Source organism: Electrophorus electricus, chromosome 3 (assembly GCF_013358815.1).
Source record: "Electrophorus electricus isolate fEleEle1 chromosome 3, fEleEle1.pri, whole genome shotgun sequence".
Taxonomy (NCBI): Eukaryota; Metazoa; Chordata; class Actinopteri; order Gymnotiformes; family Gymnotidae; genus Electrophorus; species Electrophorus electricus.
In genome coordinates, this window is record NC_049537.1 from 5,940,974 (window position 1) to 5,966,686 (window position 25,713).

Here is a 25,713-nt window from a genome sequence, read left to right on the forward strand (position 1 = left end):
GGTAAACAAAAATCCAGCATAACACTGGTGGTGAATGCTTAAATCCATGTTGTATTCTGCTTTTTATAGAAATCTTTGCACTGTGTTTATGTGTACATATGTGCTGTTTGTTTAACTACATTTATTTTTGTGTTTTCCTCTACTGTTTTCCATAAATTGTTGGTTGGGTCCATTTAGTATTTTACTATATACAATTTATTTATCTACAGCATCTGTCCAAACGTTTGGGGACACGTTTTCAGTTACATTAAGGTCACCCATCGTGGACACAGGTGTTCCACTGTGCATACAGCTTGTAGAATCGTCATAGAAAACATTGCCAAAACATTATCCAATGCCAAGAGTTGGCTTGAGTGGACTATAGCTTGCCAGTACATGGATGCTGAGCAGTGGAACTTGGATTTCTGTGTTCTCTCTCCAACACCTCTGGGATGAGTCAGAGTGGAGTTTGTGATGTAGAACTAATCCTCCAACACTAGTACCTTGACTTCACTTGTGCTTTCTTGGCTGAATGCAGCCATATCCACACAAGAATATTCATTTAGGTGCAAATCTTTCTCAGAAGAGGCAGTTATTGCAGCAAAAGGTTACAAAATACCATTGAGTTCAGAAGAACTACTGGGTAAGCATGTGTGCATAAACCTTTGGCCAGATGGTCTATCTGTTCATAACAGTGTACTTTTATGCAATATGTTTTATTATAATTCCATTGTTATACATTTTCATGTACAGTGTCAGGGCACCTACAAGGGAAGTTAATTCTTAGTGGTTTTCTCATTAAGAGGTAATACAGGCTATTATGCAATTAGTTAATTTTCTTTGTCTGATGCCCACTGATATAATAGACCATTCCCTTATGTTCATAGCTTTTTTTAACAAGCCCTACAAGTGAACCTGCATCCAAACTGCACTGCTCAATATAACCAAACATCACCCCTTTTAATAATTATCTGATCAACCTTGAAAATTGCAGAAGGATATTACATTTTTCAAAAACACCATTTACTTGATTCATAGCCTTTAGACCCAGAGTTCCTAATATGGGACTTATACCATCTTCAAGATGACATGCAACTTCAGTAGTCTATTCATCCCCGCTATAAATGGTACCACAGCGTTCATCTGGTTCAACAGTATGCCTGAAGTGAAGTGGTCTTTCAGGAGAAAGAATCAAACGCTGTCCAGTGCACCAAATTAAGTAATGCCTTAAAGAGTGAGACACCCATGCTGAAATGACAGCAACAACATGGAAAAATTTAATAAATGATTTTCCTTTCTTGTTCATAGACCGCCTCCACACATCTCAGTAATTTGCTGGAAATTTGCTGAATTTTCAGTCAGTGAAAGTACCTTGGCACTTTCAAAGGTTAGCCAGCCTAATACCCTTGTGATTCAAGGCATCCAAGGCAGGGTGCAATCTCAGCACACTAAGGCTGCCCGGATGTCTGTGCTGAGTGTGCAGTGGAAAACAGTACTTGGAGCATCTTCAGTCTATCCACTACTGACAGTAATAGAAACTGAGAATGTGAGAGCATAGTCAGCTACTGTGCGTGCCTTAAGAAAACTGAAGCAGATGTACACCCGCTCCCTGCTCAAAGACCATCTCTACCAAGGCCGAAATAAGCCTGACTGGTGTTCCTAAAGGGCTCTGAAACTTAGAACTGAATGTGAAAGGTACACGCCCACTTTCTCATGAGGCCAAGCCAGACTCAGACTGACAGGAGGTGGAGGAAAACATGGTTCTCTCATCCTGAAGTCAATAAATGACAGGCAAAATGACTTTTAATTTGTGCCAGATATACACATACATAATATACTGTCTGCTAAATGTGTATGTGGAAACTAGGTCTAAATAAAAGAGAAAAATATATCACGGCACCAAATATGCTCAAAATAGACTGTTTAAGGCTAAATAGACTGATTCCATTTTGTGTCTCATTAAGGATTTGGCCTGATTAGTGCATCATAAAGCCTACATGAACATATATATAAGCACCGTGGCCAAACACATTTACATTGGAAACTCAGTAAGGCACAGATTTGCCTGAATTTCAATGCCCACGCACAATTTAGCATTCAGAAGGGATTTGCCTGTGGTGCTGAAGAACTACCTAACAGGAGCCACAAACTGCAACGATGAGAGTCACACCGCTACTCCATATACCCAATATTCTACACACTGATACTTCATACACACACACACACACACACACACACACACACACACACACACACACACAAAGCCCTTGAACTTTGTAGAGAAATGTAAAGAGGTAGAGACTAAAAGTAGACAAAATCACAGATAACTTGATTTTTAACTATAACTAAAATGCATTCTGGCTTTTTAAAACAACCCAAAGCCTAATGGAATTAACGCAATTAAGTCAATTAACTCAGTACTGTGAACTACTGTGTTGACGCCCTTACTTTCAGTGACCCTTGTACCCTAGATTTACTTGTGTTACCATTTAGTTCTGGAGTTACCTATATATATATATATATTTTTTTTTTATTTACGTTTAGGTAACTAATCGGAAACACTGGATAAAGGTCATCCAAATTCTGCCTTAAAAGATACCAGTTTTCTTAGATTCAGAAGCTTTAGCATAGTGAATATTACAAAAGATTTACAAAAGAAGATACAAAAAGTGTACAATCGGAAGTATACGCAACTGATTACGTGTGCTTTAAAGCATAAAAGTGTTAGAAATAAATTTTAAAAACCATTAACCAAATATTAACCAAACTTTCCAGTTTATTAAAGAAAACAAAACTTAATTCAAACAGATGTAACAGAAAATCAAAAGGAAAGACATATTTAATGTTCTTTGTAACTTGTGATATTTTCATTTCATATTCCAGTTACTTTGAAAGAGGAAATTAAAGAAAATCCCTAATGTGCCACAGTCCCTCAGCTATTACACATTTTTGCATACAGAAACAGATTTAACATAGAAAAAAAAAAAACAACAACTCATGTTTGTGCCTGCAATTTACAACGTTCTAATTTACAACAGACAATGAAACCTCAGGTCATGAAATGTCTTGGACATTGTTGCATGATCATATATGATTATCATCAAATACAGGCAGTCATATCACAGGGCAAACTTGATGTATTTGAGGCTAAAAAACCATAATCCTCTCCACTGACTTGCTTGCCAGTTAACACAACTTCAGATAGCCTCTGAACCCTCTGACAGACCAGTAATCTACTCAACATCAAGTGGATGTAATATTTTAAATGGGGCATACGTGAATTGAACATCTTGTGCAACCAGAGAGAGAGAGAGAGAGAGAGAGAGATACTTTAATTTGCTTTAATTTACTAAAAGAACGCAACTTCATACAGCCTTGAATTAAGCTATCACCTAAGGCGAGAATGTTTATTTTAACAGGAGCACCACGTATTCTCTCAGCCAGCCACGGATCTCCTTGTGGGGAACACTTGATAAATAATAAATATAACCATAGTTAGATATGCACTCCTCTCATTGAAAGTGTATGACAAAAATATGATAATTTTGTTTAAAAAATATATATCTATAGCACTTTATATCGGAAACAATGCTAGGCCTTTGTCTCTAAATGTATTGTTCTTGGATAAAAGTGAACTCTAACAAAATAAGAAACCTCAACAGGTTTGATACTGGCAAAATAAATAGACTTAAGTTAAAATGTACAGTACAGCAGAACTCATTCAGTAGTGTTAAAAAATAGTGATTAGATTCAGCCATTTCCTTCTGGTGAAGCGTTCCTCTGATATCTAGATTTGGCTTCTCTTTTGCTTAAAACTACCCAGCGATGTCCTTTATTATGAGACCAAATCAAGTCCATGAAATGTTTACCTGCTCCTTTCTGAAAGAAAGTCAGTTTTCTTTGCACAAGCAGAGGCAAGATCATCCACGGAGGTTTTATGAACGGGCTGCTACCATCATGGAACACTTCGCGTTAACGCAACGAGCCCTACATGCCTTATCCTCACTCATACAACGCAAGAGCTTGCAGTGCCCGTGAGCAGCATAATACCAGCTGCTCCCCTGGTGAAGTAGAGGCAGTGGTGGCTGGCCCAGCTTCTCGCTGGAGGCTCTTCCAGCACAACAGAGCCTGGGCGACAAGCCCTGGCCCTAGAGCGGGCCTGGGCACCAGCGGCAGCTGCACTACATCTGCTCCACAGGGGCTCCCTCCTCTTTGGGCGGAGGTTCCAAATGAATCGGGGTGACATGGGTAGGTTTCCTGATGCTGTGGGAGAGGATTTTGTAAGATGTGGAAAGCGAGAGAGCGAGCGAGAGATATGAAACAAACGTTTTAGGACTCACGAGTAAGGAGAGACTGAAACAGCCACAACGAGCACATGGTTCTTCTTCCTGAAGAGCCTCCACAACCCTCGGTGATAGCCTCGAACATCCAGGTCCCACACGTGCAGACACTGCACATGGAGAACACACCCAACAATTGTGACACTGAGCTTTCATCTTTGGCCAGTGCTTGGGTCGATTTGGTCTTGGTTAGGACAGGAGACTGCTCTACCTTAGCCAACTCAGTCCAGGTGCTGGTGTCTGACTCCTGTTCCATTCTGATGAACATAACATAGGTCTTTCCCTCGGTGTCAGGGATGAAGGAGTCGTCACACGGGTTTCTGCTATGGTCCAGAACTTCCGCTTCACTACAAACACATGCGCACAAATATGCACACAATGACCAACGTGTGAAATTGTTGGCACCCATTAAAGAAGTAGGAGTAAGAATAGGGTTAACCCTAAATCTCAATTTAACCCTCTGCCTTAGATCCCTCCCTGTCTATCTGCTTGTACATATTTTAGGGGATTACTGTTGGGATATGTGAAAGACAAGTTTACTACTAGTAGTCAATTACTTTAAATGTTAAGAGTTGGTCATCTGTTTTATTGAGTACTTCCTTAAATGCTGATAAGGAATGTGGATTTAATTTACCGTAACAGGTTTTGAATCTCTTTCTCATAAGCATTGTTCTTCAAACTGTTGAGAGAAAGCAGAGAAAAATACAGACAAAATGAGGTCATATTGGAAATGTGTGTGTGCTTAGAGCAACTTAAATGACACTAACGTAAGAGCTTGCTTTTTTACGTACCCGTCAATATTTTTCAGCTGAACATTTGGGACTGTGTTAAACTTGTGCTTCTTAAAGTATACTTCCTACACAGAAAATGAAGAATATTAGAAAATTATTCATAATCACACATTTTTCTAGGTTCTAAATGGACCTGGGGTTGTGTGAAAATGTGGTTGTGTGGTCTTGTCAATAAATGCTGTAAAAAGCACCCTAGGCTAAACACGAACTTTGGTGCAGACATTCATAACCATCTCTGGTGTGTGGCGGCATGGATGCATGGTTGCAATCCATGTTCTCGAGACTGACATTCATGCATAATGGCCCCAGTTAAAATAATCTAAATCCCTCTCCCACCCACACTCCCATAGTGTAGCCGCAAGCCTAGTGGCACTAGAGATATGTGCAGTTTCATTTGTCTGGAAAAGCAGGAGGAGTAGACTACCAACAGCCCACATTCATCAGTGCAGCACCCTATTAATTAACTGGCAAATGTATTGATTTTTACAGGGTAAGCATGGTGTGTGCATGTAGTGCAAAAGATTTACTGGTGTTCCAGCTTTTTAACTCAAATTAACTGAAGAGAAGTCGTGATAAAAGGTCCTTGCAAGTGCACACTCACGTGGAAGTAGCCGTTCATGTTGAGGCCAATGATGCCAAAGTGGTATGAGCGCGAGACGTCAGGAATTATGCACTCTCTCCCCTTCCTCTGCTCCGGCATCCGCATCCACATATCCCAGTCCCACAGCTACCAGAGAGACGGCGCGGGACACCGGGCGTTAACGTGTACAAGGAGGCATCACGGTGGGAAAATATGGACAGGGAACTTGTCTTGAAAGGTATATTAAGCAGGGCTGCTTTATTAATTTAGCCATGTGAACAGAACGGTGAATTCTACACACAGCTCCACGGAGCTTCCTGACCTTCTCGGGCGTGGGCCACTTGGGCTCGAGCTCATCCTTGTAGAGGTTCTTTTTCAACACCCAGCCCAGCCCAGGCATGCTCTCCACCCTGTAGAGCAGGGACGGGTCCTCTGCCGTGTGCTCGTAGCCCTGCAGAGGATATCCAACACAAGCGCTGCTTTACTGTGCCATCACAATAACTGGCAGGAACAATGGGTAGGTCAGAGTCACTGTCAAGCCACATCTTAATCTGACAGGTTAATCTAATCATCAATGTCCATTATTTATGACATACACAATATACTGGACAGAACAGGATATGACTGCAATACTCACCTGGTCATTCCATGCAGAGATACAATAGAGGGTCTCATCTTCTTCCAGCAAATGAATGGTTTGACTGAGAAAGCTTTGGACAAATGGAGGTGAGGGTTGACATGAATACTACTGTATCTACACAGTAAAGATGCAATATTTGATGTACTTATCTAAGGTTTCGCATCTCTAAGAAAAAAAAAAAAAGACAAATGCCTAGGATGTTTGCAAGCCTTTGTGAGGGAGTATGCTGCCCTCTAGTGAGCACACGCCGCAATTGCAAACACTAAGCACGTGCATACCTAAAGAAGTCTATGGAAATATCCAGGTCTTCCTCCAAGACAATGGCGAAATTAGCATCCTAAAAATGAACAATGTCAAAAACATGTAAAATCTCCCACACCCTGCCACAGAATGCTCTCCTGTCACAGCATCACTCCAAGTAGTGCCAGCCTCCTGTAACATTTGAATTTGTGGGAGAACATTCTTGAGCTACAGGCTGTGCATTTCTGACAAGTATTTGCATTGTGAAGCACTTGGAAGATACAGTCAACACTGCAGTGAGATTATACAGCCAATCAGCTACTACTTTGTAAAAAAAGAAGACATCACTCCTATTCTTTAAAGGAAAGCCATTTGTGGCACTGAAAGTATAGACTACAACTTGAATCTCACACACGCTGCTGAGCAGTGGTTTTACAGGGCTTTACTGTACAGTTGGGAGGGATGATACTCACCGGATGTAGATTGAAAGTTGCAGTCAAACTGGCTTTGTAATGCTATGAGAAACATAAAGCAAATCTAGCCAACCATGCGTCCTCATTAACTAGGATGCCGATTTTAATTATAACAAAATGACAGCAATGTGCTATAACTGATCATTTAAAGAGGCAATCAACATGCACCCTTTCCACCATCTGAAAAGTCACCTGTGACACGCGTGCGTTCTTTATGCTGATTGGAGTGTGCTGAACCCCTTTAAGACCAAACAGCTCCACCACATCCATAGGCTCCTGTAGAAAAGAAACAATCAGTAATTAAGACCTGCATGTGCCTTCCTGTGTTTGACCGTGATGGGAAAGTGCAGAAGGATCATCAGTACACAGAGGAGACAAGAAAAGCAAGCAGCTACCTCGTAATATCCATCAATGAACACGGTGATCATCTGTGGGTTCACGCCATGGGCTGACAGCAGAGAGCGCAGCATTCTGCATCAGCACACACGCGCATACATAAACATTCCTTCATTGGCAACCATATGGTAACTGGCATGGGCTAATGAAACGGAACTCTACTTGCCTGTAGAGATAGTTCGGTCTATTCCCCGCAATGACAGCAACCGGGACACTGTAGACGTTATTGTTTGGGAGCTAGATAAGAGGCAAAAGGACTTCGCTGAAAACCTGATGCCTGAACAGGGTTAAATGGTCAATATTATTGTGTATAAACAACAAAACCACTGAAAATTAAATATACTATAGCCATCATATGAACAATAAACAACAGTATATACAGCAACCTTCTATACCTAGACCAACACGTTCTTACACAATGCATTAAACATCTTCTGAGATACCAGACAACCACAAATGCAAACCACTCCGGGTTTGCAGGACGCATATATCTGCAGCTGGGTGAAAGTGGGGCCTCACCGGCTCTGGGTTGAACTCTATGGGTGCTGGGTCCTTGCAGCTGCAGATGCTGCCATAGCCCTCCACTTTACTGCAGAAGAGCTTCCTCCTGCGGTTCAGCTCCGTGTCTGCCCAGCGACACTCTGCTTCTGCATGAGAACATGGAGATGCAGAACGCTGCTAGGCCACTGTGCGACCGTGTAAGGGATGATAACCATCTCATTAACTGTCTGCCAGTGGGTGTGGTAGCACTTGCTCATTGGACTAGTGTCCAAGGGGATGTGAGCAACTGGGTGAATGCAGATGAATATTTGTACCGTTAACCTTGTTCAGTACAGCCTTGTACACTGCCAAACCCCAAGAGTGTGTAAAATTTCCCTACGACTAAGGACCCACACTATGCAGTGGAAGCCAGCAATCACAGAACTCAAACCAGTGATGCAGGTCTGTACCTTCAGAGGCAGTGAGTTGAACCTCAGTCTTCAATAGCACAGGGTCTCCCCACGTAGAGAGAGCTGGTGACTTTGAGTGCTTCTCCCCATACACCTGACCTTAAGACACACACTGTTAACTAGCAGCCAGAGGACTGCGAGCATAAAACCCACATCCCTGATCCCTGCGCTTCAGCCCACTTGTATGTCAAGAAATTGGCAAAGTCACCTAAGAGACCTACCTCCTTTCTTCACTACCAGAGTCCACATATCCCTCCAGCTAAGAGTAGTGGCCACTTGGCTACCTAGCCCCTTCAGAAGGCTCTTGGCAGCATCCTTCAAATGGAACGTTCCCTCATCCTGAGCACCACACAGAGCAGTCAGCAAGACTCAGCATTGTCAGACACATGCTCAGGAAAAAGACTGCAACAAGCACTTTTAAAAAGTGTTCGTATTTGAGGGAGTGGCTTCCCGTAACCTTGACGGTAAAGATGAGGATTCTGCCCCGAGTGACCATGTTGAGGAAGAGGATCATCGCTTCATCCTCATGTGGTGAGTAGGTGTCAAAGACTCTCTTTGCCATTACATGACCCTTTGAAGGCAAGACAACACATCATGGCAACTTTTCATTCCTTGCTGTAGTACTAGATTACTGCCGTAGATCAAGCCCTGGGGACCAGCTAGTACAAGAGACCTCCTCAAATAATACCCAACAAGCATTTTCATGTATCATAAGGCTTAAACCAGTGAACTTGGTTCCAAGCCAACATTTATCCCAAGGCAAGTAAACTGCAATGACTGCAAAAAACTGCACAGACTACAATAATGATTTACAGACATTGCAGATCTTCTAAAGTCTGCCTGACTGTGGTATTTAATTGAGACACTAAAACTAACTTTGGGATTAAAAACAATAATTTATTGCTTTACCAATAAGTCAAGAGGTTTCACACAAATAAGCTCTACTTACAGTGGCCTGATTGAGCACGATGACGTGTATGCCTCTTCCCTGCTCCCGCACCTCATCCTCCAGTACCTAAAGAAAACCCAAAAATCAGACAGTCCAGTACAGTACAATAAGATAGTACAGTAGCAGCTGATCCAGATTGTGCTTCAGGGTTGATACCCTAGTTAACGTGGCAGTTAACTGATTAACTGATTTCAGGCATGTTAGCACAGGGCACTAACCAAGTTATATTCCCCAACTAATATTCTGTATTAACACTAACTAAATGAATCACCCAGCAGAATATGATGCAGTACAATTAAAACCAGGTATTAATTGACTGGCATAAAAAAAACTGCTTGAAGCAGAAATGAACCATGTCAGAGAAAAGCTGTAATAGTGCACAGTCTCACTTACTGTGGTACCATCTACTGCCACATACACCTTGGAGCGACTGGAGTAAACCTCAATGTCCAACACCTTGCGCCCACTGGCTGGTCTTCGTGGGGTCTCCATGTTGACCAAAGAATCATCTGAGAAAGCATTCAGTGATGATGTGTTGCCCACATAACAAAAATGCAAACAACAATCATTATATTGTTATTCTACTGTTAACAACAATAATCTGTTATTGTTAAGGGATATGTCTAATCTTAGAACCAGAACAAAAATATTCATTACTTTGGAAATGCAGAACATTAGGTCTTCACATGTAAGGACTTTGTTAAAGTACAAGTGGTACCTGTCTTGGATATCTACTAGCCTGCAGAGATTAGTTCCAGCACTAAAAAAAAAACAAAACCCACAACTAAAACTTTGTTTGCTGGAACTAAACTATGCAGGGCGGGAGATCCCTCAGGCAACCCTGGCTTAAGGGGATAACTTGTCAGCACTGATGACATACCATAGTCCCGCCCAGAATCCTGCTCGCTTTCTGCTCTCCTTGTGTCAAGAATAAGTTTGATGTTTACGATTACTGTAATTAACAGGAATAGGACTGCACCGGCCTGAGGACATGAAAACAAAACTCAAATGAAAGCAGAATGTGCTGTCCTGCAATCTCACTGCAGGTCACATGTGAACTGGTGAGATGTTTAAGGAGCAAGGCAAAGGCAAACCATACAGGAGGAAACTGAGGTAGCTCCAGAAAAATACTCAGGTGCAACTAAATTTGCATAAACGAAGACACATGCATGCTTGCCTGGCAAAGTCGGCGGATAGCCCGTTTGTTGGTGAGTTTGTATTTCCATGTAAGATAGAAGCTGCGCTGTTGTCTGGGGATGAAAGGTTTCGCTCGTGGATTGGGCGTCCAAGTGTCCATCCCTGTTAACATCCTGCTCCTGCTGTTACAACTGAGCTGCCAATGTAATCCAACACAGCGCCTCAGTCAAACTTGAACATTTACAGGGGTGATTTACTGCTGACGCCGGGACCACCATGCATTCCGTATAACACATTCTATTTTGCCTTTTAACTACTCTAAAGGACTAACATTACCCGAACAGCCTTTTTTTTTGTAAGGCCAAAGCAGTGGAGCGGAATTTCAAAAGTGAAAAAGTAGCAAATACAAAAGTACAAAGACTCGCCTACCGTTAGTTCCTATTGCAACTCGTTGCAATTAAAATTATCTTGCTAGTTAGCTGGAAAGGTAAAGTCAGCTGTTAGTAAACCATTACTGCAACCACTGCAGGAATGTGAGCTAGCGAGCAAAGCAAACTAACCTGGCTAAAACAGCTAGCCAACTACTGTTAATACCTCAGTATGCAACTGTTTAATGCTGACTTACATTGGACAGAAAACTAAATGGCGCGAGTACATGGTATATTAAAACGATTTACCGTTACTGCGGTTTATGTGTCGAATGCACGCATGCTGAGACGGACTGGATTCTTATATTTCTAGTGCCGAAAAAGGATAGCACCGTTAGAGTGGCTGTTTGCATGTGAAATCTGGACGCACACATATGAGCGAAGGCAACAACTGCTAATTATTCATTGGCTGCCGCCTGGTTTATTTTTCATAATAAGAGTCTTACGGCCTATACGTTTTAGAAGCAATTTCAGGTTGACCTTCATGCAGGAGCCATTAGGTCGTCTGTAATACAAGTGCTTGGTCCCATTGTGAAACAAGAACCAACGAGTGTTGTAGTTATTTTATAACTATATCCAATACAACTTGGTTAAGGACCTTGCTCAGATACCCAACAGTGGAAGTTGTGGCACTTGAACTGGCAACCTTCTGATTAAACGTTGAGTACCTTAATCACTGCCCCACTGACTTGGTCCAATTTAAAAGGTAACTACAACATGGAAGAATAAATTATATAAAGGCATCAAAAACTAAATACATGGTGTTTTAATGCAACATGAAGGAACTGACATGTTAAAATCACAAAGCAACGATTTATTGTGGTTTCATAATTGACCCTATGATCACAATATATTTTAAGGACTACTGCAATATACTTTAAGAATAAAAATTGTCTGAAAAAAAGTTTTATAACCACCCAAATATAAAAGGTAGATCATAGCATCAAAACGAGAAGATAAACAACATGAATCTATTTTTTACATTACTAATACAAGTATTACATAAAAACAATTAAAGAAATCAATCATTCATTTCCTCTTCGACTCCTCTTGTGACTCTTCTTTGATCGACTACATTGGAAACAGACAAATACATTAGATAAAGTGCTGAATGTATATTATCCATACAAGTGCATATGAACAAAAACAATAAATACCAAATAAATATACACAAACAACAAAATTTCCCAAATTACAAATTCATCCAAGTAGTGTGCTGAATGCTGAGCCATTCTTTACTAGTGTTCAGTTACCTTTCGGGGGACTTTGAGTGGCTGCGATGTCTGTGACTTCTGTGGTGACCTGAAATAACATCATGCATATGTAGATCAACTATATCATTAGAAAAACACCACCACCAATAGACAAATCAAACAATTAAAAATAAAGAAAAAAATATCTAATTAATTTACTAAATCCTCTATAACTGAAAACATTCTAATGCAGAACATCCGCAGTACTAAAGCAGAAATATGGCTGGAGAAAGAGGCTACCTGGAGATTTGGAGCGGTGCCTCCTGTCTCTGGACCTGCTGCGGTGTCTGCGGGGACTCTTACTGCGGTGGCGGTCTCGCTCGCGCTCACGTCTGGGTGACGGGCTGTGGGAACACAGAGTTCAAGAGCAGTGTAGTCATTCAAACAGTATTATTCTGGTGCTCAGCATGTGACATTGTAGCTAAGGACAAGTATGGTTCACATTTTCACTGTGTTTATAAACAATGAGAAAAAAGCAGTATAGCAAGCAGAAATGAGGTGGATAGAGTTGCTATAGATGTGTGTGTGTGTGTGTGTGTGTGTGTGTACCTTCGTCTCCTGGGTGACCTGCTTCGTCTGTATCAAGGTACATATGAAAGTAATCAGTGAATGTCAACCCAACTGTTCACAATGACAAAACTTTAAACATGATGAATTCAGCCCTTTATCTATTTAAAGACTCATCCATGTATTACTTTACAATACTCAATAAAGTCAAGTAGTTGGTTCAATGTCTTCAAAATTCAACCCTTAGCAAACAAACAAACAAAAAACGCATTGGAATTTATGTTCAGTTTGAGTTTAATAAAAGATAAGCACTGTTTTAAGAATTGTGTGAAGTGTGACTGAATTGCATAATTGTAGTTTTATAGTAATAATTATATTTATTTTCCTGGAGCATTCTTTCAATTAATGAATAGCTAAAAGACATGAGGTGCTAAACACGGACCTTCTGGGTGAACGGCTGCGTCTGTAGCGTGGAGAAGGAGACCTTCGAGGCCTATCCATATCTCTGTAACTTCGTCTGTGTGGCTCTGGCGTCTGGACCCTCTCCGGCTAGCCAAAGGAGGAAAAAATTACAAATATGTTTCTAAAATAACTCTGATAATTCATTTTGTCTATAGATTGCTATTTGGTGTCCATCTCGCCAAGCTAAAGTGAGGTGTGTACGAAACAGATTTAATTATTTCTGATACATGTCTATGGTTCTAACTCACTGTCCCCCCCGCATTGTGTGCCTTTGTTGTATAAATGAAACCAAGCGAAGTAGTAGAAAACACTTTGACATCACTTGGACAATTGAACACTACCTTCTCCTCCTCCTCATCCTCATCTTCGCTGGACTCCACCTCATCTAGGTCTTCTTCAAGTGCACTGATGCGAGGATCTAGCTGCTCAGCCTCCTCCAGAACTTGCCTTTTCTAGAAAATTCACAACGAGTACTCAGCACCATGAGTTCACAAACCCAAGCTTAAAACAGCAAAGTGACAACACAACAACAAATGTTCCAGATTTTAGACAAACCAACCTGAAGCCTTGGGAGAATAATGTCACACACACGTTCTCCATGAAGTAGTTCATCTATGAACTCATCCACATGCATCAGCTCAAACTCTGAGGAAAGAAAAAATAGTTTAGGAGACCCCTTTGTTTAGCAAATATTACATGGTTGACAATTTGTGCATCGGTTTTATTGTGCAAATATGCATCTTACCTCCATTTCTGTTTTGACTTTTGATTTTTCTATAATCATTATACAGTGGTTCCAAATACTTGTAGCAGTCCACTGAGGTGCCTGTCAGGCGCATATACATTGCTCCAAGCAAGCGAACATATCTGGAAAGAACACAAGAAATAGTCCGATATGATTAAACAGATGCTCTTCACAAATACCATGTAAACATATGCCAAATCTAGCTGCATCTCCACACTGTGACCCTTTGTTTCCTGTAATGATTTTTTTTATAACTGAACTGGGCTTCAAAATCTGCCTGTTATTCTTAACAAGTAGAGTTTTTGTATATTAAGTGCCTGGGGCCCCATCCCATGAAGCAGAATTGATTGCTTAGAATATAAACATCTCTCAGACAGTCTTCACAAAAGACAAAATTTAACTGAACAAGTCTAGTTTCAGCAAAAGCAACGCTCAAAATTAGACTAAATAAATATATAGACAACCATGGCATTAAAAATGACATTATTTTAATTGGTCCGGATAGTAATTTAACAGAAATTAATTTAAATCTTTTCCATTTCCACCATAAGTTCCAGACGTTGAACTTCAGTCTTTTTGCATGACACCCCCCCTCCTTTTGTTTACTTTGAGTAATCAACTCTTAATTTGTTTTCATAGTTGAAGATATTGCCAATATTTTGATATTATCGTGCTTTACAAAGGGAATACTAGGGATGTTAAATTCAATACAGCTGACAATTGGTTCAATAGCTCTTTATAAGCCATAAAATCAAAATAAGCTTAAACGTTAGCTGACAAAGCAATAAATCCTGCTGCAGGAAACAGGCCCCAGGAAATCTCAAACTAGATAACAGACAGAAACCAACGGCCAACTAATTAACGTGTGACAGTGAACTGCATACTTGAAATCTTCATTCTTGATGAACTCAACAATGATGTCCTTTTCGGGCTGAATCTGGAGCATCTTTAGGGTCAGGCACAAGAATGGTGTCGGTTTGATGTTTCCACCATACACTCCACCGACATACTTTAGTTCCATTGCTTTGTCCACAACAAGCTCAGCTTCAATTGATGAATACAGTGGCCATTGAGTAGAAAAAAAGAGAGTTACACTCAAGACAATCATTTATAAAAGTGTGCGTGTTCCAATTGGTTACATACAGATGTCATTACAGTACTATTTACACGTGCAATAGTTAAAATGCAAGCAAGCTGTTCAGAGGTAGCTTGCTAAACATTACAGCTGGGAATTAAGTTTGGTTGTTTTGAACTGTAGAACACATAAGATACCCAGTTAGCTACACTTGCCAGTCAGTTTGCAAAAAAACCAACTTCGTTAGCTAGCTAGCCTAACCTAGGTTAGTAACTATATAACGTTAGCTAGCTAAGGCAGCTATTTTGGGTTTAGATGGACAGCTAGTAAAACACTTTTGCTTTAGTTGCTACGTAAACCTCTAGGTATTGTTAGAAATTATGTTTGCGTTAAATGATTAAATAACGAACTAAATGTCACAATTCGTTCGCTGAGTTAGTTTAATATCAAACTAGCTCCGCCCGCTAGCCAGCATAGCATAGTGTTCGTACCTGTAAGGCCAAAGCATTCTTCCTTCCAGTATTTAGACTCGTAAATTCGCGTTCGTATAATTTTCTCCACAAGGTATTGGGGATTAGTTCCATGTATACTGTTTGCGTCTTTAACGGTTCTGTTTGCCATTTCACAAAAATATAAATGAATGAAACACGTTCATGCGGTTCGATGAGAAACAAATGAACCACTGTGCTTCCGGGTGCACATACATCCACTTCCTCGGGTCAAGTGCCGTTGATTACGTCACGCAAACGGTTTTTACGCGCGAAAGAAGTGACGGCGGTGTTGTAACGATAGACTTGAAGCAAACTACAGATAAAATAACGTTAGTCATACTTTTTATGTCGTGTTTTCAAGGGGGTTCATTAAAGATATAAATATGTATATATAACCTGTAGTGTTCATGTAAAAAGTTTGAGTTGGTGGGTTATTTTAAGGTAAGCGTAGTTGTGTTCTGTGTAGTGAAGACAGTTTCTTACATGCGAGCGTTTACTGGGTAGATATGTTTGGTTAACTAGGCCGCTAGCTGTTGGATTTGGCAATGTTATGTATACATTTTTATAATTTCAGCAAAAATGAGTCACTACCGCGCAATGTTACGTGTGCGAAGGTTTTACAGTTTGAATGGAAATCCTATACATGAAGACAGAAGATTGGGGAGACGGTATTACCAGTAAGTTGGCTAACGGTAGCCAGCGCCCTGAGTTGAACTTGCATCGAGTATTTATTTACGTGCCATTAGTTTTGGATAAGCCAAATAAGTAGCTAACTTTACATCTAAGGCAGTTTAGTGCTGCACATTCACAGAACAGATGTAATTTTACAAGTATTTAGTTAGCTAACGCAAGTTTTTTTTTTTATTATTATTGACAAGTAATGTTAAACCCCACAGATATTTGACTATAGTTGTGGGTGAGAGGGAAAACAATGCAGTGGTGTCTTTAGGACAGCACATTTTAATTGAAGGAACCGACGATGACAGCCCCTTCGTTGCACAACTTCTAAAGCTTTTCTGGGACGGTAAGACACTCGGTTTTTCTGGCCATTTTCACGTTGCTTTCACCGTCCCGAGGCATCCACACATTGTCTAATAACGTGTATGTTCCCAGTTAATAGCAACCAGATGAAAGCAGTGGTGCACTGGTTTGTGCGTATGCATGAAATAGCCCAGAACAAGCGAAAGCTCCTGGGCAGGGACCCGCATCCCCAGGAAGTCTTTTACTACCAGGATGGCTCCTGCGATTGTGAAGTGAATGTGGAAACTATACTAGGAGCTGTTCAGGTATGTGCACATATAAAGCGGGCTAAATTCGCACAGGGTAGTCGAGGTCCGTGTTCCAGCAGACATTTGGGAAATTGGTCTACTGTGGTGCGTTGTTAACAAGAAAAGTGACTGAGTTTTGTTTGAGCCAGTCAATGGTACTAGGTGAGTGAGTGAAATTGCACAATGCAGTGGAAGTGAGCACTTGTTTCCTTTGGCTGTCTGAGATGATGCAGACCATTAGGGCCATTGGTGGTTGGCAACTGCAGTTGTTAGAAAAACGAGCAGCTTTCATTACCGTCAGCCCATAGGCAAAACAAGCATTTACTTTAAACACCACTGTGCGTTGAGAGCGTCATTTGTTTTGATAATTGCCAGAATTAAGCAAACATGACGGCTCTAGACTAAAATTTGCCATAGCATTGCTAACTGCTTTTATTTCTTATTGTTTATTGAGCCTATTATAACTTGTTATTGAGGAAAATATGCTTTTTAATTGAAGTGGTAAAATAACTACATTCCATTATATTATTAGTACTATAAATGATTGGTGTTTATTTGTAAGTGACTTTCTTATTTATTCAGTTGTTCTGTTCTTGGTCGCTGGTTTTCCCTGATTCCCATCATAGGTAAAGCATATTCCTGCTGCGGATCCTTTCCCAGATAATGAGAGCGAGGATACTCTGTTCGTTAAACTTATATGGGACACCAAGACTTTTCGGAAGATGCCTCCTCCGGTCCCCAAATCTCCGTCACCTTCTGTGCCGGTGACCCGAGCTCGTGCTCTTCCCACCCCAGACCCCACCGTGATGAAACGGGCCATGGCTGGCCTCCACCCACACAGCTGCATGAGCACTGGTAAAATAGGCACAGCAGAAGCCGAGTCAGCCCACTCAGCCTCCAAACTCTCCGCCGCCAAAATACTAAACGTGAAGAGGAGGAGCAGGGTCTCTTCCAACCCGAATATTCGAAAGAAGTTGGAGCTCTGCAGTGAGTGCTATTGCATTTCTTTGGGGCCGGTGGTTTCGAATGTGTTGACTGAGGCTTTGCATTGCTTGCGTTCATTTTGTACTCTACAGTGACTTCAAATGTGAATATATTAATAGCATATCAGCAGAGGGTTTTTTATGTGATGGTGAGATTGGAAAATATTACACCTTCATTGTAATGTCTGTTTTGTAATCCAAGGTCCAGCTAAGCATCTTACAAGAGATGATGTCCTTGATGAGATATTGGATGAGGACAAGGACACACAGGAAGACCTGGTGACCAAACTGGGCAGTTTTCCAATTCATAGCGTATCCGTCTCCTCCTCTCGCCTGACCCCTCTCTCAACTCCTGAGAAACCTTACACCAAAGAGGGAAAGTTCTCCCTCCGACCTATGAACAAACCTAGTGAAACCACAGTGGACAACCATGACTCTGGCAGGTGAGAGCTCTTGTGTGCTGCATATAAAGATGACATCTTTCTCTATTATTCCCCTTTCCACTTAGTTATAATAGTTGTAAATGTACTCAATGGGCAAGTTATGTGATTAATCCAAAATTATCTTAAATGGAAATCTAGACAGTGTGTTGGCAAGGAAAGCACTGATTGACCTTTTGTGGAAATGCCTCTTGAGTGCAGTCTTCAACTTTCCACCGTCCTCTTAGGGACTTTATTGGGGTCCACCCCCTAGAAGATGATTTGTTTAGGCTGGAGCCAGGACTCATCAGCAAAAATAGAACCCCTCGTAGGAGAGAGGCCACTCCAAGGAGAGTTAGCCTTAGGCAGAAGTAAGTTTCACTCTTGAACTACAGGGTCACTTGGGCAAAGGTAAGGAAGCTCACATCCTTGGTGATGGCATTAAGGGCATTCTTTGCTAACTTAAAGCCCACTTCAGTGCTTCTTAATTTACTTTCTCATCACATTTACTTCCTTCTATCGGAAGTGGTGATTTATATATATATATAAAACTTTTAAGCAGTGGACCCATGGACTCAGTACACTTTGTAGCACCCCCGGGAAATATGTGTTTGAGCTTCTGTAAAGGGGATAAACATTTTATTTTAAATGATAATGATAAAATCAATAACTGGTGCATCTTGTCTGCTGTTAGTGCACAGACCCAGTCTGAGAGAACAGAGGCTGCTGCGCTCCGAGAGCCAGCTCTTGCTGTGCTGTGAGTATCCGCGTTTCTCCTGGGTGCTGTTTTGGACTTGACATTCTAGGAGTTTGAAAGGGCTGTTCATTTGCACTCTTATACTTTTTTCTGTTGTTCCAAACGTATTGCCTCAGGACTTATTGTCCCTGCTACATCTTGCTAAACATATGTCAAAACTGAGCCAGGAGTCTGAATCTTCTGATTCTCTGCTTCTATCCAGCAAGGGAAATTGTCTAACCACCAAAACATCCCATTTACCCTTAGAGTAATATAGTCTGGTTGTAAGATGAGGGGAGCTACAATCTTTCAGAAGGGCCTCTCTATCTAGGGTGTAGCAGTGTAATCTAAAAAGGGTTGTCTTTGTGTTGTGTAGCAGAGTTTTGAGAAATTGCTTTTGCCTGCTCCCTAAACATATGGCTCCACCAGGAGTGTGAAAACTGCTGAATCATTTCATCCACCCCTTTATGGCCTAGTGAGTGAATTTGACTGGCTAGGGAGTGAAGTAATGATTGAGGAGTGGCCAACTTTTAGCGTGCACTACACACAAACATGGTCCCGTTCCCCATGCAATAACATCTAGTTTAGCAGTGATATGAGCTTTGCAATCCATGATCCTCCAGTACAAATGTAATGTATGGCTTACAAGGCTCTCAAAAGTCAAAGCGCTAGTGAAGACACCTGGACCATTTTCCAAAAGATGTGTTACACGTGTGCGCAATAGTTTTGTTATCCAGGGTTACCTTTATGCAGATTGTATAGTGGTTATGAAATGGCAGCAGAAAGGCCTATGGTGATTGCGAGGGTGTCGATATAAAGTGACTGTCTAGTTTCTTAGTGACTCTCCAGCCTGACACTGGGAGCAACATTTGGGCCATCAGCTCAGGTAGCTGTCATCAGTCATCTTCTCTTTTGAGGGTACAACTGCCTTTGGAATTTTTAATGTGTCAGAGGGTCTGGTGATTGTAATTTCCTCTCCAGTGTTTAAGTCTTACCATGGAGGTGTTTATCTTTAGTATATTTATCCAAACTGCAGGTGGAGAAATTTCATGTTGATGCAGTTTGTCTGTTTAACAGGCCTTAGCTGTACATTTTCATTGGGTGAGGGTGTGATGGGGTGGGTTGGTCCAGTGTCGCTGCTTTGCATCATTTAAGGCAGTAGTTTACTGTCACACTGCTCCTGTGTCCTCAACTGTCTTGAGAGAGATCAAGGCAGAGCAGTTGCTGATATAAAATGAGCTGGAGAGTAGGTGTTCCTTTCTAATGGCATTTCCTCCTCTGCTTTCAGTATGGCCTTGTCCTTGCTGATCTTTCGTTCTGCTTCCTCTGTCCCTCCCTTCAGTTTGGGGAGGTGGTTAACACACATGCACCACCTCACAGTCTTTTATGTAGCTCATCAACCTTGGCTTTGGTTTGAGTCTCTTATCGTCAACAAAAATCTGATATTGCTTAGTTTTATCCACAGTGTTTCTCTCCATCATGAGATTGTAATAGATATTTTTCTCACCTCTTCCAGAACTGCAGTAGTGTCTTATTTGAAGTAGTTTCATGTTTTAATCATTTAAGCATTTCAGTATTTGCGTTTACTTCTGAATTGTTGAAATCTGTGGGGTTTTTTAAGTTGTTACCCTAGCTTGAGCTTTTCCAAAGTGTGCGTGTGCGTTTGCACTTTGTGTGTTTGGCACGCATTGGCCAGTAGTGGATGTAACACATTTAATTGTTATGTAATCAGGATACAAAAAAATCCATTGCAGATTATTAGCAGGATTACATTACAATTTAACAAGGATCACATATTACATTTTTCCTTTCCCTTTTTTTCTCTCACCTTTTAAAAAATAATAATAAATTGAGTAAAAGTTCTCATGATTGTTGTAGCCTGCATTTATTTATTTAAAATATGTACCATGCATTTTGTTCCTACCCAGAGTGCATTTTGGCTCTTGTCCCTTATTCCCATGCATTTTATGACTGGAAATAGATGGGTGTATCAGATCTTTCTGTTGTGGTTCATATGGTTCTTTCCTTTCAAAACAAAAGATTGCACAGTGCAGGTCATTGGCCAGTAAACAGTGCAAAACCTGAGAAAAAGGATGTTTTGGACAAAGGCGCATCATCAGCTATGCAAGAAAATTGCTTCTGAATTTGTATGAGGAGGAACCAGTTTATTTGAAGATGTTCAAATCATAATACTCATATCATGGGTTTCTAGAGTTTCAAGATTGTATACACACACAGCACTTTTTTAGTTCAAGATGTTAACAGGTGTGTGTGTGTGTGTGTGTGTGTGTGTGTGTGTGTGTGTGTGTGTGTGTGTGTGAAACCAGACCTTTAATGATCGTTTAGTGCTTGTTGTTCTTGTTCTCCTCTTAGGAGGGAGGAGCAGCACGAGATCTCGCCTGGACACAGTGTTCACACGGATTCCTCCAAGAGGAGATCGGCCCGCATTAAGAAAAAGCAGCTGTATGTTCTCAGATAGGTCCTGCTGGTTAGGAATTACAAGCACAGTCTTTAGTTTGCCATTTTAGTGTGCTTGCACTGAAGTAATGAAAGTGTTGGTGAATTACATTGTAGGAGCCAGCTGAATAACCACAATGACCTGCAGTCCGACGGCGAAGATGCAGATGATGATGGCTCTTTTGTGCCTGCTGATCTTGACCGGGGAAGCAGCAGTGATGAGGAAGAAGAGAGCTTAATGGACAGTGAGGATGAACTCATTGTGAAGAGGAGCAGGCGCGGGACGGGCAGGAGAACGCCTCACTCGACTGTCAAGAGCAGGGCATCAGCTAGAACCCCACGCAGAATGCCCAGCAAGAAGGTATGGGGTGCTGTAGCAGTACTGGCATATGTGATGTCATCACCATGCTATATCAGTGGTAATGTAGCAGATGGAGGAACCCTACTGCGTTTAGGTCTAACTGTGACTAATGAGGTGTGAAATGTTGTTACTACAATTTTAATGGGGAGAAAACCCCTGCAGGCCTTCACTCACAGTGCAGTTTTTAATTGTGTTTTTGTTCCGTTGCAGGCTGCTCCTCCCACTCCCCAAACGCCTCGTCATGCCACCCCTAGCATTCCTAACAGGAGCCAGCCAGCCAGGAAACCTGGGAACATGCTGGAGGAAGCACGTGCAAGGTCAGGGAAAGCCAAGATCGGAAATCCTAGTTTCAAAATTCTTTACACTTTACGGTTAAATTACATAAGCTAAAAGTTAAGTAAGAAGCAAGCTTGCCTTGGATCTGATGTGAATGAATGAATTAAATCAACACTTTGAAATAGCTTTCAGTTAGCATGCAGTATATTTTCTTGTTTGTCGTTTGGCAGTTTGTGCTCATCCTTATAAAATTTTCAACAGGTTGCATGTGTCCTCCGTTCCTGAATCCTTACCATGTCGAGAGCAGGAGTTTCAAGACATCTACAACTTTGTGGAGAGCAAGGTCATGGATGGCACTGGAGGGTGAGTACAGCTCTCAGGCACAGAGCCTCTGGAACTCCTGCTCTTCGAGTCCAAACATGTTGATTAAGGGAGGTGCTGTGGCTTGGGGGCTTCTGCAGGTGCATGTACATTTCAGGAGTACCTGGCACGGGCAAGACGGCCACGGTGCACGAGGTGATCAGGTCTCTGCAGCAGGCAGTGGAGCAGGAGGAGCTCCCGCCCTTCCACTTCATCGAGATCAACGGCATGAAGATGACTGACCCACACCAAGCATATGTCCAGATACTGCAGGTGCTTCCTCTTCCTCTGTCACCCTTGTTGAAGCTCTCTGGTCTTCCCGCCTTGACTTGTCTTGGCTCTGCTTTGCTGTAGAAACTGACGAACCAGAAAGCAACAGCAGATCATGCGGCTGCCTTGCTTGAAAAGCGGTTCAGTACACCCGCACCAAAGAAGGAGACCACGGTGCTGCTGGTGGATGAGGTGAGCTTAACCAGTTTTGACGCTATTGGTCTCCTGCAGAGAACAAGAATTGTTGTTCATAGTCTTGCACCGTGTTTAACACTGGCCTACTTTTGTGGACCAGCTGGACCTTTTGTGGACCAGGAAACAGAACGTCATGTATAACTTGTTTGACTGGCCAGCAAGAAAACACGCTCGCCTGGTGGTGCTGACCATCGCCAACACGATGGACCTACCCGAACGGATCATGATCAACCGCGTGGCCAGCCGCCTGGTAAGACTCACTTGAAGTAGACTTTAAAAGCGGTAAAATGTTTTGCATATATGTGCAAATATTATTTTTTTCCATGCAGTATGATGTGGTTTTGATGTTTTTAGTTTGTATGTTCAGCTATGAATTTGTGTGAACTTGCATGTCTCTCCAGGGGCTGACACGCATGTCCTTCCAACCATACACTTTCAAGCAGCTGCAGCAGATCATCACATCTCGACTGAACAGGGTGAAGGCTTTTGAGGAAGATGCTCTTCAGCTGGTCTCAAGAAAGGTACTACAGTGCGTACTAAAGAAACACACTTCACGATCATGCACTCAGTTCTGGGGAAGCAGAAAAAAAACATCGTCCCTGTTGTGCCCGAGCAGCCTGCTGGTTCCGCTGAGTGGAGGTTTCTTGTTTGCGCCCCATTCAGGTGGCTGCCTTGTCGGGCGATGCACGCCGCTGTCTGGATATCTGTCGCCGCGCCACTGAGATCTGCGAGCAACATGGACAGCAGGGTAGCACTGGATTGGTCGGGATGAGTCATGTGATGGAAGCCTTAGACGAGATGTTCTCTTCCTCCTATATTACAGCTATCAGGTTTGGACATGTGTGCGTCCTCATGGTGTTATTGTATGCTGTTGCTGCCCCCCTGATACTTAGTGCTGGGCTTTGCTTTTACAGGTGTGCATCTCTGCAAGAGCAGCTCTTTTTGAGAGCAGTGATTGCAGAATTTCGTCGGCTAGGACTTGAAGAAGCTACATTTCAGCAGGTACTTCCTATGGACATCAATTCAGTGCATAGGTGAACATGTTGCTCATAATAAAACTATTGAATATTTTTCTCTCTCTCCCCGCTATAGGTGCTCGTGCAACACCAGGCTCTGTGCCGTGTGGAGGGGCTGCAGCCCGTAAGCGTGTCTGAGAGCCTGGCGGTGTGCCAGAGGCTGGGAGCCTGCCGCCTGCTGCTGTTGGAGCCCAGCCGCTTGGACCTGCTGCTCCGTGTGCGCCTCAATGTGAGCCAGGATGACGTGCTGTATGCCCTGAAGGCTGAGTGAGCCCCAGCACCTAGCTCAGAAAGGCTAAGGGCCACGTCTCTACATAAGGTTTTCTTGGCCTCATAAAACCCTCTTTATGCTAGACTTCAGTAACTTGTTAAGTCTGGTGAAGCATGACTAAGGGATTGGACCTGCTGGTCTTTTTACACCTGAGGTAATGGACAGATTTCTAGCTAATACAAACAAGAACACGAAATCTTAAATTTAGATTATATTCGCACCATTGGCAAGCACTGAAGGCTGCACACAAAGATGACAAAATATTCCAGATGTCCACATTGGTACCTGTATTTGTAACGGAATTACCTGTTCATCCGTGTTGAGCATGAAATGCATTGTCATTTAAAGAAAACATTTAGATTTTAACACTGGAGAGCCAGCCTTGACCCATTCTTTGCTGACCAATTGTCCTTCTTGTCTGTGTAAATGTGTGGGTAGAATTAAATCATGTTTTCATGGGCCAGTTAATGTTTTATGCCCTTGTATTTTCTCTTAACTTTCTTGAACTCAATAAAGCCATTAAAGAGCATGATCCTGAATTAGATTTTTGTAGGACCATGAATGCAGTTCATTGAGATTAGGTATTACATACTCTAAAAGCTGAAGAGCATTAGAAATGTATTGCAATCCATTAGAATACCAGTTTGCAAGCTGTGTTCAGATCAAGAAAATATAAGTCCTTTTATGTCTTATTTAAATTAGCAATGTGAGAAAACGTAACATGTTACCTATTCCATTTGAAATGTAATCTACGTTTTACCAGTAAAGAATAAAATATAAAACACTGAAAATTGTACAGAAATTACATTTAATCAAATGGGTACAAAAAAAACAAAAACATTTAGAAAATGGTAGACAGTGGTTGTGATTTGCTGTATACAAGCAATTTGCAAGTTTTCTTAATATAGGGAGTACAATTGAAACTTATTTCTATATTCCAGAAAGCATTAGTAAAAGGTTTTTGTTCATGAATGCATACATGGTTTTATTTATGTTAAAAGTTCCTGGTATTGATTAGATCTACTTGAGGTTAATGTTATGGTAGTGGTACATCCGTACACTGTTTTTGTCTACGAAGACAACAGTGACGGAAAGGAAATAAATATGTCTGAAATCTAAGATTTTTATTTGCATTTGAATGTAGATAACATCTACAGTCTAGTTTCAGTCTAGTGCCCATCTTGATTTTCATTGTTTCAGGAAGTAAGAGAGGAACTGTCTTTCTGTTGAGGTTTTTGTTTTTTGTTTTTTGTTTTGCAATGGTATACACATTTCATGTTGAAACTGCTCTTTGGTGCAACTTCTTCAGCATAATTTACACTTTGAGGTCAAACACTGGAGAATCTATAACTCATCTTTCATCTCAGTAATAGTCACCCAGCAAAGGTAAATCATATTTACCCTGAGCGCAGAGTGGCAGTGGAACTCTGAGCTGTAAGATCACCTGCTTTTGATTGCTTTCCAGTCTGGTTTGTTTAAAGACCTTGCAGATACAAGCTATGTATTGCCAACCTCAAAGGTTGTCTCACTGAAGTTTACAGCATTCAGCTGATGCTTTTATCCAAAGCAACTTGTGAGTGAACATAACTTGAGCAACTGAAAGTTAAAGTGTCTTGCTCAGGTGCCCAGCAGTGGTAACTTGGTGTTGCTGGGGCTTGAACTGGC

At 41.6% G+C, this 25,713-nt stretch overlaps 3 protein-coding genes across 7 annotated transcripts; 1 reads left to right on the top strand and 2 right to left on the bottom strand.

The window, feature by feature from the left end:
* Positions 1-2,735: 2,735 nt before the first annotated feature.
* On the bottom strand, positions 2,736-11,261 carry pomgnt1 (protein O-linked mannose N-acetylglucosaminyltransferase 1 (beta 1,2-)). Of its 2 annotated transcripts, none has more exons than XM_035524734.1 (22): positions 11,153-11,261; positions 10,516-10,666; positions 10,219-10,321; positions 9,732-9,847; positions 9,339-9,404; positions 8,847-8,960; positions 8,611-8,728; positions 8,390-8,488; positions 7,959-8,086; positions 7,606-7,676; positions 7,439-7,514; positions 7,236-7,319; positions 7,044-7,085; positions 6,609-6,667; positions 6,328-6,400; positions 6,013-6,141; positions 5,712-5,837; positions 5,111-5,175; positions 4,954-4,998; positions 4,531-4,666; positions 4,320-4,429; positions 2,736-4,242 (listed from the first exon to the last, which is right to left on the bottom strand). In XM_035524734.1, the coding sequence occupies exons 2-22, from the start codon at positions 10,645-10,647 to the stop codon at positions 4,161-4,163; spliced, it is 1,974 nt and encodes a 657-aa protein (XP_035380627.1). In that variant the 5' UTR covers positions 10,648-10,666; positions 11,153-11,261; the 3' UTR covers positions 2,736-4,160. The 2 variants fall into 2 exon arrangements, with proteins under 2 accessions (XP_035380627.1, XP_026854683.1); XM_026998882.2 differs by having other exon boundaries at positions 10,516-10,671.
* Positions 11,262-11,654: 393 nt separating this feature from the next.
* On the bottom strand, positions 11,655-15,640 carry prpf38a (pre-mRNA processing factor 38A). Its single transcript, XM_026998859.2, has 10 exons — positions 15,437-15,640; positions 14,755-14,914; positions 13,871-13,992; positions 13,685-13,770; positions 13,467-13,577; positions 13,106-13,212; positions 12,706-12,732; positions 12,397-12,500; positions 12,157-12,205; positions 11,655-11,974 (listed from the first exon to the last, which is right to left on the bottom strand). The coding sequence occupies exons 1-10, from the start codon at positions 15,564-15,566 to the stop codon at positions 11,929-11,931; spliced, it is 942 nt and encodes a 313-aa protein (XP_026854660.1). The 5' UTR covers positions 15,567-15,640; the 3' UTR covers positions 11,655-11,928.
* Positions 15,641-15,693: 53 nt separating this feature from the next.
* On the top strand, positions 15,694-24,867 carry orc1 (origin recognition complex, subunit 1). Of its 4 annotated transcripts, none has more exons than XM_035523957.1 (19): positions 15,694-15,765; positions 16,011-16,113; positions 16,333-16,460; positions 16,550-16,722; positions 17,331-17,691; positions 17,890-18,130; positions 18,355-18,477; positions 18,801-18,863; positions 21,216-21,305; positions 21,417-21,660; positions 21,871-21,977; positions 22,198-22,299; positions 22,398-22,569; positions 22,651-22,758; positions 22,862-23,011; positions 23,163-23,282; positions 23,425-23,591; positions 23,676-23,763; positions 23,854-24,867. In XM_035523957.1, the coding sequence occupies exons 2-19, from the start codon at positions 16,016-16,018 to the stop codon at positions 24,046-24,048; spliced, it is 2,730 nt and encodes a 909-aa protein (XP_035379850.1). In that variant the 5' UTR covers positions 15,694-15,765; positions 16,011-16,015; the 3' UTR covers positions 24,049-24,867. The 4 variants fall into 4 exon arrangements, 3 of the variants coding, with proteins under 3 accessions (XP_035379850.1, XP_035379851.1, XP_026854643.2); XM_026998842.2 differs by having other exon boundaries at positions 15,722-15,877; XR_004775782.1 differs by lacking the exon at positions 23,854-24,867 and having other exon boundaries at positions 23,163-23,290; positions 23,676-23,760.
* The last annotated feature ends 846 nt before the right edge of the window (positions 24,868-25,713 follow it).

What these genes read in the sequence shown, in the direction of transcription:
- orc1 (XM_035523957.1), top strand. Translation starts at nt 16,016, where the DNA reads ATGAGTCACTACCGCGCAATGTTACGTGTGCGAAGGTTTTACAGTTTG. An exon ending in CTATACTAGGAGCTGTTCAG is followed by an intron (nt 16,723 to 17,330) that starts GTATGTGCACAT and finishes TTCCCATCATAG; the next exon opens with GTAAAGCATATTCCTGCTGC. An exon ending in CGCATTAAGAAAAAGCAGCT is followed by an intron (nt 21,306 to 21,416) that starts GTATGTTCTCAG and finishes ATTACATTGTAG; the next exon opens with GAGCCAGCTGAATAACCACA.
- pomgnt1 (XM_035524734.1), bottom strand. Translation starts at nt 10,647, where the DNA reads ATGTTAACAGGGATGGACACTTGGACGCCCAATCCACGAGCGAAACCT. An exon ending in CTATCCGCCGACTTTGCCAG is followed by an intron (nt 10,322 to 10,515) that starts GCAAGCATGCAT and finishes TCATGTCCTCAG; the next exon opens with GCCGGTGCAGTCCTATTCCT. An exon ending in ATTTCCATAGACTTCTTTAG is followed by an intron (nt 6,401 to 6,608) that starts GTATGCACGTGC and finishes ATTTGTCCAAAG; the next exon opens with CTTTCTCAGTCAAACCATTC.
- prpf38a (XM_026998859.2), bottom strand. Translation starts at nt 15,566, where the DNA reads ATGGCAAACAGAACCGTTAAAGACGCAAACAGTATACATGGAACTAAT. An exon ending in AGAATGCTTTGGCCTTACAG is followed by an intron (nt 14,915 to 15,436) that starts GTACGAACACTA and finishes CATCAATTGAAG; the next exon opens with CTGAGCTTGTTGTGGACAAA. An exon ending in CACTCAAAGTCCCCCGAAAG is followed by an intron (nt 11,975 to 12,156) that starts GTAACTGAACAC and finishes TTTCCAATGTAG; the next exon opens with TCGATCAAAGAAGAGTCACA.